This window comes from Urocampus carinirostris, chromosome 1 (assembly GCF_059441175.1).
Source record: "Urocampus carinirostris isolate Australia breed hairy pipefish chromosome 1, RoL_Ucar_1.0, whole genome shotgun sequence".
In the NCBI taxonomy this organism is placed as follows: Eukaryota; Metazoa; Chordata; class Actinopteri; order Syngnathiformes; family Syngnathidae; genus Urocampus; species Urocampus carinirostris.
The window spans coordinates 45,572,210-45,588,390 of record NC_142349.1 but is presented as its reverse complement, the minus strand read 5'-3'; the positions used below and the strand labels follow the sequence as shown (position 1 = coordinate 45,588,390).

Below are 16,181 nucleotides of genomic sequence, written 5' to 3'. Positions count from 1 at the left end.
GTGTTAAGTGTGAACGCAAATATTTAGAAATATTTATCAATTGTCCACATCCAGGGAGAACTAAAGTTTTTTTTTCCAAGTGTGTTCAGATGATGCGACACCTAAAACTGGTCATATCATTAAAAGTGATGGTTTTCAAAAAGTCATATAATGTACCAAAAAGTCATTCTTAATGTGTTATGATATAAATGCTTCATGGATGTAGAATAAGAGTTGTTTGAAATCATTAGACTCCATGATGTACAGACACCTCCCGATTTAAGTACATTCAACTTACACATTCTGGCAGATGCGAACATTTTTTGGGGATGTTGAAAAATATCCGGCTGTAAGTTAGATTTTGTATTGTGTGTACCTTTTTCCGAGTAGAAGACATTACTGATGTTCTTCTTTCTGCTGCTACAGGCGTGTTGTGGCACTCTGAGTGGTCTCCCAGCATCCACCCGAAGAAGAAATCCGGCTTCTACTCCCTGCTTTGTGTTTAATGATAAAAACGCGCTAAGAACTTTGACCTTTTTATTGTTTACTATCTTGTGCATCCATTGGTTTGTGTAAATAAATTGCGGGCCGTTTCATTTGAAATGAAAGTGGAATAAGAAAGCTTAATGCGGTTGAAAAAATGGATCACTACCACCGAGGACCTCTTTTTTTTTTTTCAACATCTGTTCAAATTTGCATCTTAACTCATGTTTTTGGTTTGTTTCAATTGTGGGTTTATTGTTTTGTCGAATTGGTCTTAAATTTGGTTTATAAGTCTTAATTTTGGGCAGCGCAGTGGTTAGCGCGTGTGCGGCACAGTTCTAAGGTCTTGGGAACCTCCTGTGTGGGTTCAAATCCAGCTACCGAACTTACTGTGCGGAGTTTGTATGTTCTTCCTGTGCTTGCGTGGGTTTCCTCCGGGCACTCCGGTTTCCTCCCACATTCCAAAGACATGCATTTCAGGGGGATTGGCCGGTCCAAATTGTCCCTAGGTGTGAATGAGCGAGCGAGTTGTCTGTCCCTGTGTGCCCTGCGATTGGCTGGCAACCAGTTCAAGGTGTCCCCTGCCCACTGCCCGAAGATAGCTGTGATGGTCTCCAGCACCCCCGCGACCCTAGTGAGGATAAGCGGTGCAGCTAATGAGATGAGAAGTCTTAATTTTAATTTGTCTTAAAATGTAGGAACTGTGTACAAGCATGTAGCAGACAATTTGCTTTTTTTGTGGCAAAGACCAACAAAGCAAATAAATGCAAACATAACTTTGCTCAAATGTCATTCAGAATACTTCTATCAGGTAATGTAGATCGGCACAGTGCTAATTGAATATGTGACACGCATTTCCGTCGTGCAGTGGATAGCACACTCGCCTAACGTGCAAAAAGTCCCTGGCTCGAGACCAACTGGAAACATGTTGGCCTGGAGAGGGTTGGGTGCCATCAGACGACTTGCCCAAGACACACCACAGGAAAAGGTGCCCCTACGATCCTAGTGGTTAAGAGAGCCAACCAACCAAAAAATATTTGTCTAAAAACAGGCTATTTTTTTATTGTAAGATGAAACTTTCCAACCTGGTTCAAATGCATGTGTACAATTGGACTTATGAGATGAATGTAGAATAGTCAGGAATTACACCTCACATAGATGACATGACTGTTGTGGTATTATTTCGCCGTCAGCTTCTCTAAAACCCAATCCCAAATTCTTAAACATGCAAATTATGTATATTCCAATTATTTTCAAGGATATGCATTTAAAAGCATGTTTTTGTCATCCTGATCCGTGACGTCATGGGTGGAACACCAGCACCGTAGCAAGCCAGTCCCAACATTGTTTTACATGTTAGTCTAAGAAGTTATGAGTGTTTTAAGCGAAGTTTTGGTCATTTTTGTAGAGAATGCCTTGGCGTTGTGTACTCAACTGTATCGGCCACTCAAGACAACCGCTTTAAGTTGTAGAAATTTGGAAGCCTGCCATTCAAGGAAATAACCATGGATGTCAATTTTTTGCACCTTAACCTAGAAAAAAAAAACGAGATGCTGATTGTTGGTCCATCTCATTATCCTGACTTGTTCTCCAGTGCTCCTCCGAACATTGATAAATGTAATATCACCCATTGCGACTCAGTCAAACAGCTAGGTTTTATATTTGATTCTAATCAGTCGTTTTGGTTACAAGTGAAAAAAATGACTTAAATAGCCCTATCCCACCTCCGTAATATTGCGACGATTCAACTCGATGTTGTCGACATGAGATTATGATTCATATGTTTATTACTTCTCGATTTATGAATGACCTATATTTCACGTTGACAATATGTGTATATTTGTCATTGCAACATCCATCGCAGCCCGGTGATCCTGGAAGGGGGATGACCTCATGTGCGGTCCCTTTTCAAAGTTTCTTCATCTTGAGCTTTTTGAGTTTTTCCTTGCCCTCATGTAGGTTTTAGATTAGTGGATGGTGTAATCATAGTCTATAGTTTGCAATAATATGTGGTCTGTGCAGCCCTTTGAGATTATTTGTGATTAAGGGCTATACAAATAAACACGACGACTTGACTCGACTTGAATACTGTAATGTATTGCTCTCTGGTCTCCCAATGTCTAGAATCAAAAGTTTGCAGCTGGTGTACAATCTATCAGCGAGACTTTTCACTAAGTCAAGAAATTTTGACCATATCAATCCAATATTAGCAGACTTGCACTGGCCCCCGAGCCACTTCAATTGTGACTTAAAGGTTCTCTTACTAACATACAAATGTTTACATTGACTTGCCCTCTTATTTTAGAAACAAGATGGCGGCGCCCTGATGGCTGCGGCCGCATCGACTTGCAACGGTTTTTTTACGCGTCGGCCATAAGATCCAGTCTTCGACTCAGTTTTGATGGCGCACAAAGTCGGCTCGAACTGCAGATTAAGTTACGATCGCAGTTTTTTTGCTGGATATGCGATCATCCAGACATCAAGCGCTTGATGTGTATTAGCCACGGACTGCTATGTCGACAAGACCCAGCAGCCTACAAGGCAGCGAAGCAGAGTGGCAAGACGGCGGCGTTACCGCCGAACGAGGACATCAAGCGCTCGGTGCTACGACCACTCGACATCAAGCGCTCGGTGCTACGACCACTCGGGAGTGTTTATTAGCCACGGACTGCTATGTCAACAAGACCTACAAGACCAGCGGCCTACAAAGCAGCGAAGCAGAGTGGCAAGACAGCGGCGCGACGAAGAAGCGGGCCGGGCTAACAGCTAGGCTAAAGGCTAACCCCTCGACGAAGCGGGCCGGGCTAACAGCTAGGCTAAAGGCTAACCCCTCTAACATTCGCTCTCTGGACAATAAACTGGACCATTTAACAACTGGAAGAGGCATCGAACCGCGAGATGACGAACTGCTGCGCTAAAATTCTGACGAAGACATGGTTAATCTTATCTATCCCGGCTGACGTTCAAAGAAACTGTGCGGGTCAGATGTATCGACATTTCGTTCTGTATACACGTGTACACGAATGACAATAAAGTAAATCTGAATCTGAATCTGAATCTGAATCTGAATATCTCTCTGATTTCATTTCCCCATATGTTCCCGTACGGAGCCTTTGCTCTGAAAATGCTGGTCTACTTGTGACTCAAAGGGCCAAGAAGAAATCTGCAGGCTTGCTGGAGTCTCCACCCGGGCCCTGGTGCTGTGGAATGCTCTGCCTCTGGAGATAAGATTTGCAACCTTGGTGGAAGTTTTTAAATCTAGATTTAAGACCCAGTGCTAATCCATGGTTTACGTTTAAGGCCGACCTCACACTTATCTTTTCCTGTCCTTTCCGACTGCCTGGTTATTGGTGGAATGAGGTAGAAGGACGAAACGGGATGAGTCAGCGGAAGAGCACCCTACCTGAAGCATCTCATCATCTGCATCGACTAGCCGGCTGAGATGGGAAACCTCGTCGTTGCTCTCCTCAACTTTTAGGACAATGTTACGTATTAACCATGTTTTTGTTTTTTATTGATGTTTTACTACGTTTTGTGTATTATTACCCAATGCAACATCTATTCTAGCCTGGTCATCCTGGAAGGAGGATTACCAGTTGTGTTCCCCCTTTTCAAGGTTTCTTATTTTCCCTCATGTCGAGGGCTTGAGTTTTTCCCTTGCCCGCATGTCGGTTTCAGATCAGGAGATAGTGTCATTGTAACCTGTGTAGTCTTTTGAGACATTTGTGATTAAGAGCTATATAAATAAATGAGAATTATCTAGAAGCGAGGGATCTATTTAAACTGTGTTTTAGGATGCACAGTGGGATGCGATGAGGGCAGAAATCGGCTACGCAGCGCACAGGGATTGATTTCTGGAGTCACGTGCCGGCAGCGTTGCGATTGTCTCGATCTTTGTGTTGCGCGTGGGTGCGTGTGTGTTTCTTGAGCGTATCGCTGTCACTGAACGTACGGCGGCAGGCGGAACATCTGTAGGGCCGCTCGCCTGTGTGGATGCGCAGGTGGCGACGTAGGTTCCCCCTTTGGCTGAAACTCTTGGAGCAGTAGGAGCAGCAGTGCGGCCGCTCGCCCGTGTGCGTGCGAAGGTGGCGCCGCAGGTCAGCCGATTGCGCGAAGGATTTGCAGCACCAGTTGCAAGCGTACGTCTTGCGCCGCTGCTCCAGGTGCAGGCGCAGTCGGGCCGCTTGAGTGAAGACTTCGCTGCAGCGGGGGCACTCGTACACGATATTGCCGGCGGGCGCCGCCACCACCATCGTTCCAAAATGGCCTGTAAAAGGACAAGCAATTACCAATGCAAGACTAGCACAAGTTTACCCGGAAAGGCCATGAGATGCAAACGATCACTGGCCAACAGTGTTGGGAGTAACGCGTTCCTGGAACGCAATTACTTTTCTTGGTAACAAGTTTTTGATAAAGTTTTGTAGCTTCGTGAATTTGAGTTGTTTCAAGACAAAATGGATATGGAGTGTCTCAAAAGTTAGTTGGGAAACTCTCAGGATTGCACAAGCTAGAAATATGAAAACATCACTTCCACAAGTCTGTGTACATGTTTTCTTCTTTATCTTTTATAATGTGGCTAGTTTAAGCAGTTTTAGAGGCTTGGCTTTAATGTGAGTACATACGATAATTTGTAACTTAATAGTTCTTTTCAGAGTAATGCGTTACTCCTGGGTGTCAGTAATCCTTGGGGATTAAAATATTACTTTTTGAATTAAGAAACTAGTTACTGTAACCAATTACCTTTTTCAGTAACGCACCCAATACGGCCGCGCAATTACTTAAATGCGTTTTGGTTTTGACCCAAGCTTTTTGACTTTTGTATTGTCATTTTTCAAACACTAAGTAAAGTCATTGGCTTACCATTAAACCCTTTTTGGAATACCGCCACCACCTCTCCATTCTACGCCAGCACAAACTATCATTTCCTTTTCCACCCTACTTGCAATTATTTTGGGGGGATTGACTTGGGCGTCGCCCGAAAATATACGCAGAGAGGAGATATGGCAAAAAGGGAACACACTTTATTGCATTCGGGAACACGTTCAAAGTTCCAGACGTTCAACATTGGCCTTTAAAGTGTTCTCAAATAAAGTTAAGATATCTCGTGAAGGTCGTCCGCCCCGGCTTCACCAGCATATCAGCTTGTGACCTCCTGCAACAACGTTATCCCACGACCTTCACCAGATGCCTACATACTTATCATTAGGTATTATTCATATTCCACAACAGGCTCACACTCCTTAAGTGGACACATACATCCCCTCTACACACAACAGATGGATTCAAGAAAAAAATTGTGAAATGAGAAACTTAAAAAAATCAGATTCTCTTTTAGAGCTTCCCAACAGAACTTCTACGAGAACTGGCAACGCTCTTTATTACACACTTTGATTTGGACTAGGGTTCTCCAACCTTTATATAGCCACAAGCTACTTTTTGGCACTAATTAACACAAAGGACATACAGTTTGATAAGCATTTCTAATATAACAATTCATCATGTTATTACTATGTTACCAGGTTCATTGTCGGAAGTAGGAATAAATAGTCACAACAAAAAATAATTTTACTAGAAAATCACAATAACCCCGCACTGATGAGTTATTTTCAAGATGTTTGTGGGCACCTCAGTTGTCCTTAGGGGGCACACCCTGGTGCCCACGGGCACCACTTTGGAAAACCCTGCCTGATATAGACAATCATGAGCTCTGAACTGTTCCGCCCATTCTAATATTTTCTTTTATTATATTTTTCCCCTCTAATTCTTATTGTCATCATTACGAAATTAGTTGTTTATTACCGTTATTATTGATAAAATGTATATGTTTTATTATTATTATAATACCTCTATTCCCCCTTTTCTGATTCTAACTATTTACTTCATCAGTTATTACAATTTCCTGGACGGTGTGAATGTGTGGCTGAATGTGTTGTTTAGTTGGAAAGTGGCATTTGTTCCTGTTGTTTTTCAACACACACCTGTGTTAACAACCTGTTTATTGTTCAATTCTTCTGTCTCCCCCAGTTGTTTGTATCGGCGTTAAAGAGAAAATGTAAATACATAAAGATATTGTGGACAAATATTGACCCTTTGCACATGACGTCATGTTGCATTGCCCAAGATGACGGATAGAAAAAACAATTGAGCGGACGGCAGTTGAATAAGCAGTTCAATTGCAACAAGTATATCAATAACCACGGTGAAAGAATACAACCGCGACTTTTTATGATAGGGATTTTTTGCTGTGCGGTGGGCTGGGTTCTAAGCCCAATTTGGTATTTTATCTTACTTCTTTGGTGAAGGATGGATATCTGAAATCCATCGGAGGGACTGGCAGTACCCTGAGATTTACAGTGAGCATTTTTAACAATGTACGTTTTATGTATTTACGGGCAATTTAATGTTAAGTAGGTAAGAGTCAGGTCAAAGACGCTCAATGTAGCTACGAATAAGTTAGCTAGTGTTGCTGAACCTAAAATAAAATGATAAAAAAAATTGAGCAGCTTTCGGTTACAGATGATTTAAGATTTGAAGGCCCTCTGGTCGAAACATATTAGTATACACAGCTAACGTTAATGTCTTACCTTTGCCATTATGCGGTACCTCCCCTGTCAGTACGAGTACACGTACCGGTAACCCAACCAGGGCCGGAGAACTGGGTAAGCATCCAGCTTTTTATAAGCTTTTAGTTGATCACCTGTGATTGGGGATACTCCATTTACAATATAATGGCACAGATGGTGTGGAGTGAATTTAGGTAGACTGGACGATTTTAGTTAGATCTGTGAATATGTCAGGAGGAAGAAGGTTTGATTCTGTAACTACCCCTGCTATCTCGAGTTTCTCTAAATGCTGCTCTTTATGCTTTCCGACAAGGTGAGCCAACTCATTCGACAACTGCACAATATTCGTTTGACTCGTCGTTGCTAATGGATTTGAATAGTATGTCTTTTTTTGTTGTCGTTTTCCGTTTACTGGTCTCACCCACCGGGAGTACTGTTTACTACGGTTTACTTCCGTCCGTCATGGCGTCCGCACGTTCCGTCACGTGGTTATAGTTCTGTGTGTGCAAAGCGTCAATAAACACAACACCTTGAAATATAGGGAGACCGGAAACCTTATCAAATCACTTTTTACCGTTTTTTCCCGCTTGGTGATGCTCGGTTGCCGCAGAGACTTCGGACTTGCCCTTGGAGATGCAAACGTGCACGTCGGCCACGGGCAACTTTGCAGGTTTTTGGCCGTTTGTGACCTTCGACTCTTCCTCTTCTCGTTTGATGACGGGGGCGGAAAAGGGTAGGGGTGGCGGCTCCTCCATAAGCCTCGAAGTGGGAACATTGGGGAGCATTTTGGGCAAACGGTCTTCCACACGGGGGAGCTCCGCCGCCGTACCTGCAGCCGTCCCTTTGGATGTGCTCCCTCTGAGCTTTTTCACGGAGTTGGAGGTGCACGATTGCCGCTGAGCACTGGAAATCGAACTTTTGCTTGTCTCTGAAAGGACATAAGAAAAAAAAATGCACTTACAACTCATGATGTTGCGAATGGATCCGGAGTTGCAAGTCATGCCCTGCACAAAGGGGCGTGTTTAAATGGAGCCTGTATGGGCGTCCGTCTCGGGTTTTTTCCTCATGTCACATGACCGTTTTTAGCACTCAAAACCAGGAGGAGTCCCCCGCATGACCGTCTGACGTGAGTCTTGGATCATTGCTGCGTTACTTCGACTACTTGAGAATGGAGCCACCCAAAAAGCGAAGGACTTTACCAATTTGGAAGAATTTTGAACAGATAACTCTCAACAAGGTATAAACAGACTTGTATAATTAAGCACAGCTTAGGTCTCAATATTCATACATACCCACCTTTTGTGTGTGTGGGTCACACAGAATATAATCATTATAATTCATTATATAATATATGTAGATACAAATTTCACAGATTTTATTTCTCAATAAAAATCAATATAATGCACAGACAGACAGATTCCCTCTATGAAATGTGTGTCCCAGTTACACAAGCACATCAAGTTACTGAACATACAACTGACAATATAACGACAATATTTCATGGCGAAAACATATTGCACATATTTACTGGTTTGTTGCCTGTTAACCACATAACATCTGCGTACATCAAATGACTAGCAGATGTCAGCACTGCTAAACGAGCTTTAAAATGAGGCCTTGATCGATCAGGCTTTCGGCAAAGTAATTGGCCGAAAAGACTCGATACATTCACGGGGCTTCATCCTGATATCACTACTAACAACCTGAGTTGAATGGCTACGTTCATATTTGATTTATATTGGTGTCAACCAGACAATCCTCCCTCAAAAGTCAGACCACTACAACCACTATTTGTAGTCGGGGTACCAGAGACGAATGTTAATTTCGTTGTGCGATACAACAGAAATAAATGTACAATGCTTAGAATAGAAGAATAAAATAGAAAGGCACAAATTGACAGTGTTCTTGTTTGTCCGCGTCCCTGCGTCCTAGACGCATCATTTTTGCTGGGGACGCATAGTGTCAAGTCAACGTGCGTCCCCGGGACGCAACTTTTTTGACACAAAATTGTCATTTTTACCCGATTAATTTTTTTTTTTAAAACAAAGATTCACCGCACTCCAAACTTTTCGTTAGGCAGATCCGCCGTTGTTGTTTTGGTCTCACGGTTCGAGTTTTCGTATGCTCGATGATCTTGGCAAACGAGATCTCGTTGTTTCGAGATGACGTCATTGTTTTGGTGGTTGTCGAGTGAAAGAGAAGTATGCCTCCGAAAAGTTAGTATTATGTGAAAATCAACACAAAATTGGTAATTTCTTCAGTGTCAGTAATAAGTCGAAACTTAATGCAGAAAGTGATAACAACGGCAATAATTCTAGCACGAAAAAACGGCAGAGAAATTCTTCGGAAAATCGCGAAGGCAAGGAAAACAGGTGTGTTGAAGCCAACGATTTGATGAAAGAAAACAAACTAGAGAATACTCCTAGCAAGGACTTTTCTGCCAAAATGGAGTCAATTATATTCCTGGTTAGCGTAATGAGGAGGAGGACGATAATGGATTGGACCTTAAGAAGGCATTACAACTGTAAACCATGAAAAATATATGAATTGGAAAATCTGAAGTGATAACTTGCTTTGTATTACCAATTAACTGTGATGATTAAAACTGCACGAATGTATAGACTAATATTTCAGCAATAATATATATATTTTATATTTTGTATAATGTACAATATTTTTGTGAAGTGAAAAATCTGAAGTGATAACTGCTTTGTATTACCAATAAACGGTGATGATTAAAACGGAATGAATATATAGATTTATATTATAGATCTGTCGCCGATTTACAATGTCAACCTCGATAACACTAAATTTTGGGGACCCATAGATCTCTTTTGGGACCCATAGATTTTTGAGCATGCGAGTCCCCGGGACCCATCACTTTTCACAGGTAAAACGAACACTGCATTGATCATAGATCTAAATTTGTGCTCATTTCAGACAGACATCAAAGAAAAAAAGCACCTAAAATAATGTTTAAAAAGGATTTCTTTGCAGTGCATTATTTTTTCCATCCGAGTTGCCGTGACGATCAACATTTTTCTTTGTTAGTCGTGACCATGCCCACCTAGACTTTCCACCCATTAAGGTCTCACAAAATGTCATGGGAAACACTGTTCTGTGTTAGACATATGCCAAACTTAGGTTAAAGACCCCTTATGATTTATTTTCCACTGGCCTCTTTGCTTTTATCTTACTTTTAAGAAAGCTGTTCTGGCCGCAGAACCCATTAGGTAGGAGGAATGGTTGGCGGAGGCGGTGCTAAAGGAGTAACAGAGAAGAAGAGTTCACTCGAGCGTATCTAAGAAATGCACATCCTTGCACGCGCGTCATGTATTAGTTGACTGAGGCTGCAATCTTAACATACAAAAAATTACAGAAAAATGTAGCCAGCTATTTGAATGTTGGCCATGAGTTTGAATACATGGGGGTACACAAAGAGACATAGGCTAAGAAATCCAGCTGAGTGCAATCATAGTGGTTTAAATCTCGTGTTGGGTTAGGAATAGGCACCACTAACCGTTGTAAGTAGGTCTAACTAAAGTGTTACAAAGTATAGTTAATATAGTTGACTTCAAAATGTTAAATGAAATGAAATGAAAATGAAATGATCTGCATTTATATAGCGCTTTTCAAGTCAATGACTTCCCCAAGCGCTTTACAATGTGCTCCACATTTCCCAATAGCGGCCTTGCAGCCATGTAAGGCGCTAACCTGCTTATTGGGGGTATTAGGGGTTCAATGTCTTACCCAAGGACACTTCGACATGTAACACGGACGAGCCGGGATTCGAACTGGGATCCCTTGATCCCAAGACGAGCGCTCTACCTCCTGAGCTACTGCCGCCCATAATGTTATATTGGCTGATGCCACCCTCTGGCTGAATTCATTATTGCAGCCTCTGTCAAGAACCTTTTGTTGCGTGTACAAGAATGTGAAATTATTAGATGCTCTCAAATAAACTCTTCCTTTTTCATCTTTTTGGGGGTTTGGGTTAGCATTTGGACTGTATTTGAAACAGTCCATTTCTTACTTTCACCATTTTCATCCTGGAATAAAAGAGAACTGCGACCTTGTGCCTGAAATCACTCATGTCCCCCTGCCTCCTTTCCTCCAGCTTAATGCACTTGGTGGCCTGAACACCGAGGGTGAAAGTAAGAAAAAAAAAAAGGTTGGCGCAGTTGGAGAAAAATGTAAAGGCTCTTTGAAATCAGTTGGCAATTGTTAACACATACTTATACTTAATAGGGAAAATATTTAATTTTAAACTTTTTAATGACAGCTCATACTACGCACCAGACCTTTAATACAACATCCTTACATGTATTATACGCATCCATAACCTTGTATTCTCATTGAATTTTTATTTAATGGCTCCTAAGACACATCATTTAATTAATTTTACGAACTTGAAACACGTCACTGGAGACCTTAAAACGACACAACGGTTAAACAACGACTTGCGGTTTGAATAAAATAATATTGGGATGGGAGTTTCCTCCAATATTCCCTAGTCTAGTTGATTAATAGTAGTCTGCATATAGAGCTAGAACGAATGGTTTAGAGTGGTGCATGGCTTTGGTGACATCCAGTGGATATATTTGAAACTGTAAATCATTGATTGACAAGAAAAAGCTCTTTTTTGATGATTCTCTCAGCATTGTATTAAATAAATCAGTTGGCAGGCCTGATCCGGCCCGCAGACCGTAGTTTACCGACCCCTCGCTTAGCATCTTTGTCGAAGACAGGGACGATTTTAGGTTCAGAGCTTTGAGGGTGTTGAGCACCCAGTGATTGGTTGGTAAAGACTTTTTATTAAAATTTCACTTGATGTGATGTCACATGTAAAATACAATTATGACAAAATTTTATTGAAAATAAATAAAATAAGCTTTTATTTTAAAAGTCCTTTTTAAGAATTGAATGTTCGTTTTTTTCGCCATTTTTACTAATCAAATGTTCCCTTAATTTAATATAAGTATGGCACGCTTAGGCTTCCATGATAACATACTCACACCGTATACACTCAAGCTTGTATTGAAATTGGGGGTGCTTGAGCACCCCAGAAAATTGGCTAGTTACGCCCATGGTCGAATGTAAAATCCCTCCCAATGTGGATGCGCTTCAGGCAATGTGCTGCCCTTTACCAGTTTACCGGGAGAAGGCGGTCGGGCACGAAGCTCGTCTGTTGGCATCAGGAAGTCACCCAGTTGCCGCCGAAGGCTTTCGTTCTCCAGCCGCGTCCGGAGTGTTTCCTCCCGGTACTCACTGACTGCGTCCTCCACCACGTCCACAATGTCCCGCAATAACTGCATGAGCCGCTCCGTTAGGTATACGCTCAGCACGTCCGCTTTTCTCGTTTCACCTATACTGCTCATTTTGTTGACTTCACTCTGGAAGCCTTCGTCACCCGGAAGCGAAAGCAAAGCAAACCGGAAGTAGTTTATCAGGCCCCTTTCCTTGTAATGGAAATTCCGGCTCTTTTTCGAGTACCGTCTCTTTCGGCTCCTAAATTATTTTTTGTTTATTTAATACATCTATTACCAATTACTATATAATTATATGCTCGAAATTACTTTGATCCGGGAACAAATAAATAAAAAGGAAAAAAATGCCAAACGAAAAAAACCAAAAAGAAAAATTAAATAGAAAAGGGGAAAAAATCAAAGGAGAAAAAAGAAAATGATGTAAAATGCGAGGGAAAAAATAAAGAAGAAAACAAAATAAACACAAGCAGAATAGGGAAAACAGAAAAAAATAAAAAAGAAGTAAAAGGCTATAAAAAAGGAAAGAGAAAAATAACTAAAGGGGACAAAAAAGGAAGGAAAATAAGAAAAATCGAACAAAAAATTAGAAAAAAGTAGGTGAATCGAATAAAAGAAAAATAAATCAGAAGGTATTTGGGTTTCCCTTTAATATAACCAAAAATAAAATGAATTGATACTTTTTCTTAAATACAAGTATTCTAGTAAATTATAATACCATTCAATTTATCACTCTATGGTGAACCTTTAACTCATCTAAACTTTGAACCTTTTTATACTTAGCAGCTTTAAAGTCAAGCAACTCAGAATCCCTAAAAACAAAAAGTCAAGTTATGTTTATTTGTATAGCCCTTAATCACAATAGGTATCAAAGGGTTGTACACACCACAGACTACTACAGACTACAGACTATTAATACACCATCCCCTGATCTAAAATCCACATGAGGGCAAGGAAAAACTCAAAAACCTCAATATGAGGAAAATGAAACCTTGAGAAGGGAGCGCACATAATGTAATCCCCCTTCCAGGATGACCAGGCTGCAATTAATGTTGCAATAACAAATAATACACAGATATTGTCAACATGAAATATATTTCATTCATAAACTATAGAATAAAAGTATGTTTTAAGCCTAGGTTTGAAACACAAAACACAACAAAATGTTAATTGAAGATATTTACTTTAAAGTGCAACAACAAATAAACTATTAAAAACAACAATAAACTTTATATCCAAATAAATAAAATTTAAAAAATAAAGCTAATTGTAAAACACATTGTCCCTGGGGGAAAAAAACAGGAAACAATAAATAAAATATTTGCAGATGTCCAAAAAAGATGAAATACAAAACAATGTTAACCTTTGTACTCGTGAAATTCAAAGTCAACAACATGGAATCCATTGGAAAAAAACGTATATTGACCAATCACAAGAGGCAACCGGCTCTTGATGAGAGGGAGAGCCGGCTCCCGTGGTACACTTCCAAGAGCCGGCTCATAGAGTCCTTTTGTTCTCGAACGACACACCACTAGAAGGCAACATGCGTGCGCATTGTTGATCCAAAACATACGAGCGAAGAAAGATTTCCATGTTGAGTTGCGTTTATAGATTAGCAATTGATTAAAACAACATGCCAAGCTGTTGTGTGAACGGGTGCACGAATCGCAATTTCAAGGAGCACAAATTTTTCGCAATACCAAGAGGAAACAGGCCTTTTCAAAAGCACCGTAGGAGTCTGTGGCTCCAAGCCATTAAAAGAACCGACTGGACCGAAGACATCATCAGGAATGCTCGAGTTTGTGGTGCTCATTTCATATCTGGTAAATTATTCTTGTTATCTAGTTTGGATTTACTTGAATGCCTCTGGAGTGAAAGTAGAGAAATGTTGGGGGAAATGCTAAGTATTTGCTACCAATGCCTACAATAGACCTTTTTAGCGAACGCCAAAAGCCACTTCCGGTGTTACTTCCGCATTCTCCCTATTGATGTTTTTGACTTCTGGTAGCTTAGCTTGGCTTGCGTTGGTCGCGTTTTCAGCCGTGATAAACACAACAGGATAAAAGAAAGTCAATCATGGATATAACTCCAAAGAAATGTCGTTCGGGGAGGACGTGCAGCGTTGCTGGGTGCCAAAATTTACAAAAGCGTCTGAACGAGTGGCTTGATTGGGAATGTTTTGATCCGCAGGTTCGATAGCGGTGCTGTGGAATGCTCTTCCCCCTGAGAGTCGATCTGCAACCTCAGTGGAAATGTTTAAATCTAAGCTTAAAACACTTTTATTCTATAGCATATGAATAACCTATATTTTATGTTGACAATATCTGTGTGTGATTTGCCCTCATGTAGGTTTTAGATGAGGGGATGCTGTCATAATAGTCTGTGGTTTGCAATAATCTGTGATCTTTGCAGCCCTTTGAGACTCTTTGTGATTAAGGGCTATTCAAATAAACATGACTTGACGTGACTTGACCACTGACCAGCCACAAAGCGGATCCATTGTTTTCGTTCTTTAAGAAGCCAAAGGATGATTACAAATAGCGGATTTAGATGAGGGAGTTGAACCTGAAGAAACCACCCCAAAACGTTTTTGCCTGTTCCTTCCACTTTTTGGAGAAACAAAAACAACAGAGGAAATTCCTTTCCCAGAGCTCACTCTCCCCGAAAACGAGACGCTGTCTTGAGAGGCGAACCCCTTCCTCTCAGCAAAGAAAAAGGAGCCGTCTTCAATCAGGTAAGTTTAGCTTCAGCTTGTCTTTAGCTAACACTATTACTTCAAACATGTACTATAACAGTTGTTACTGTGTATTTGTGTATCTACCTGTAGTTGCCCGTAAATTGTTGCCATAAACAAAGTTTAGCAGTATCTGTGTTTTACTGGTGCAGCAGGTTGCCAAACAGTAAATGATTTGGTAGGTTGCACACTGGAATAACAGGCATATTCGTGATCAGATCGCAGTAATATTAGACCAGACAGTGTCCCCAATATAACAAACTAGAGTGCAATTTTTAGCTTCATACTATGTGTCTGTGTGTGTCTATGGCTGTGTATGTGTGAGTCTTTATCCGAGTGTTTGAAATTGTGATGCTATGTCCCATAGCTGCTTTAATTTGACTCCAGGTTTCTCTCCTCCTTTGTTCAGATCTGACTGAAACTTGTGAGCCTGCTGCCCCAGATCTCTCTGAAACCTGCTTGTAAGCCTGCTACACCAAAGTATCGAGACGCGCAGACCCTGTGGAAAGATGCGACAACTGCTGATCGTAACTACATCTCAAGAAAACTGCACGGCAAGAGAGGATAAGGAAAATTGTCACGCCACCTCCTGTTAAAGTAGAACAACCATTTTATTTCCCATTTTACTTGCATGGACATGGCAACATGCTATCCAAATAATCCGCTTTGTTAACATGAAACCAAAAGTGAAGAACTTAGTTTGCAACAGTCTGTGGTCTGTGCAGCCCTTTGAGACTCCTTGTGATTAAGGGCTATACAAAGACACATGACTTGAACTGACTTTGGGGGTACTGTGTACAATGTCGCCGCCTTACAGTTTGGCACGTAAAATTGTGTATGGACTGTAAGTTTGATACTACTGGTGTTGGCTAGTAATTACATATTATCGATAAGGAGCGAGTACTTGGATTGGATCAATACTATTGTTTATAATTGGCTCTTGAGATTATACGTACATTATAACTTACAAACTCGATCCAATGGTGGTTCCACTTCATTTGCGCTACTGATTTATTTAGAAAATATTGTGCAATGACCATATTTTGCAGACTATAGACGCACCTTCAAAAATACCCACTCGTGAAAGATTTTATTTACATAATACGCATCGAATTATGCATAGATTTCTAATCACGTCACTCAATACCCAAAATTCCA

General features: G+C 40.9%; 1 protein-coding gene across 1 annotated transcript; it reads right to left on the bottom strand.

Annotated features, from left to right (window-relative positions):
• Positions 1 to 1,246: 1,246 nt before the first annotated feature.
• On the bottom strand, positions 1,247 to 12,425 carry LOC148374871 (uncharacterized). The gene is made up of 3 exons (XM_088341931.1): positions 12,181 to 12,425; positions 7,600 to 7,953; positions 1,247 to 4,729 (listed from the first exon to the last, which is right to left on the bottom strand). Exons 1-3 carry the CDS (start codon positions 12,401 to 12,403, stop codon positions 4,323 to 4,325), a joined length of 984 nt encoding a protein of 327 aa, XP_088198057.1. The 5' UTR covers positions 12,404 to 12,425; the 3' UTR covers positions 1,247 to 4,322.
• Positions 12,426 to 16,181: the final 3,756 nt, after the last annotated feature.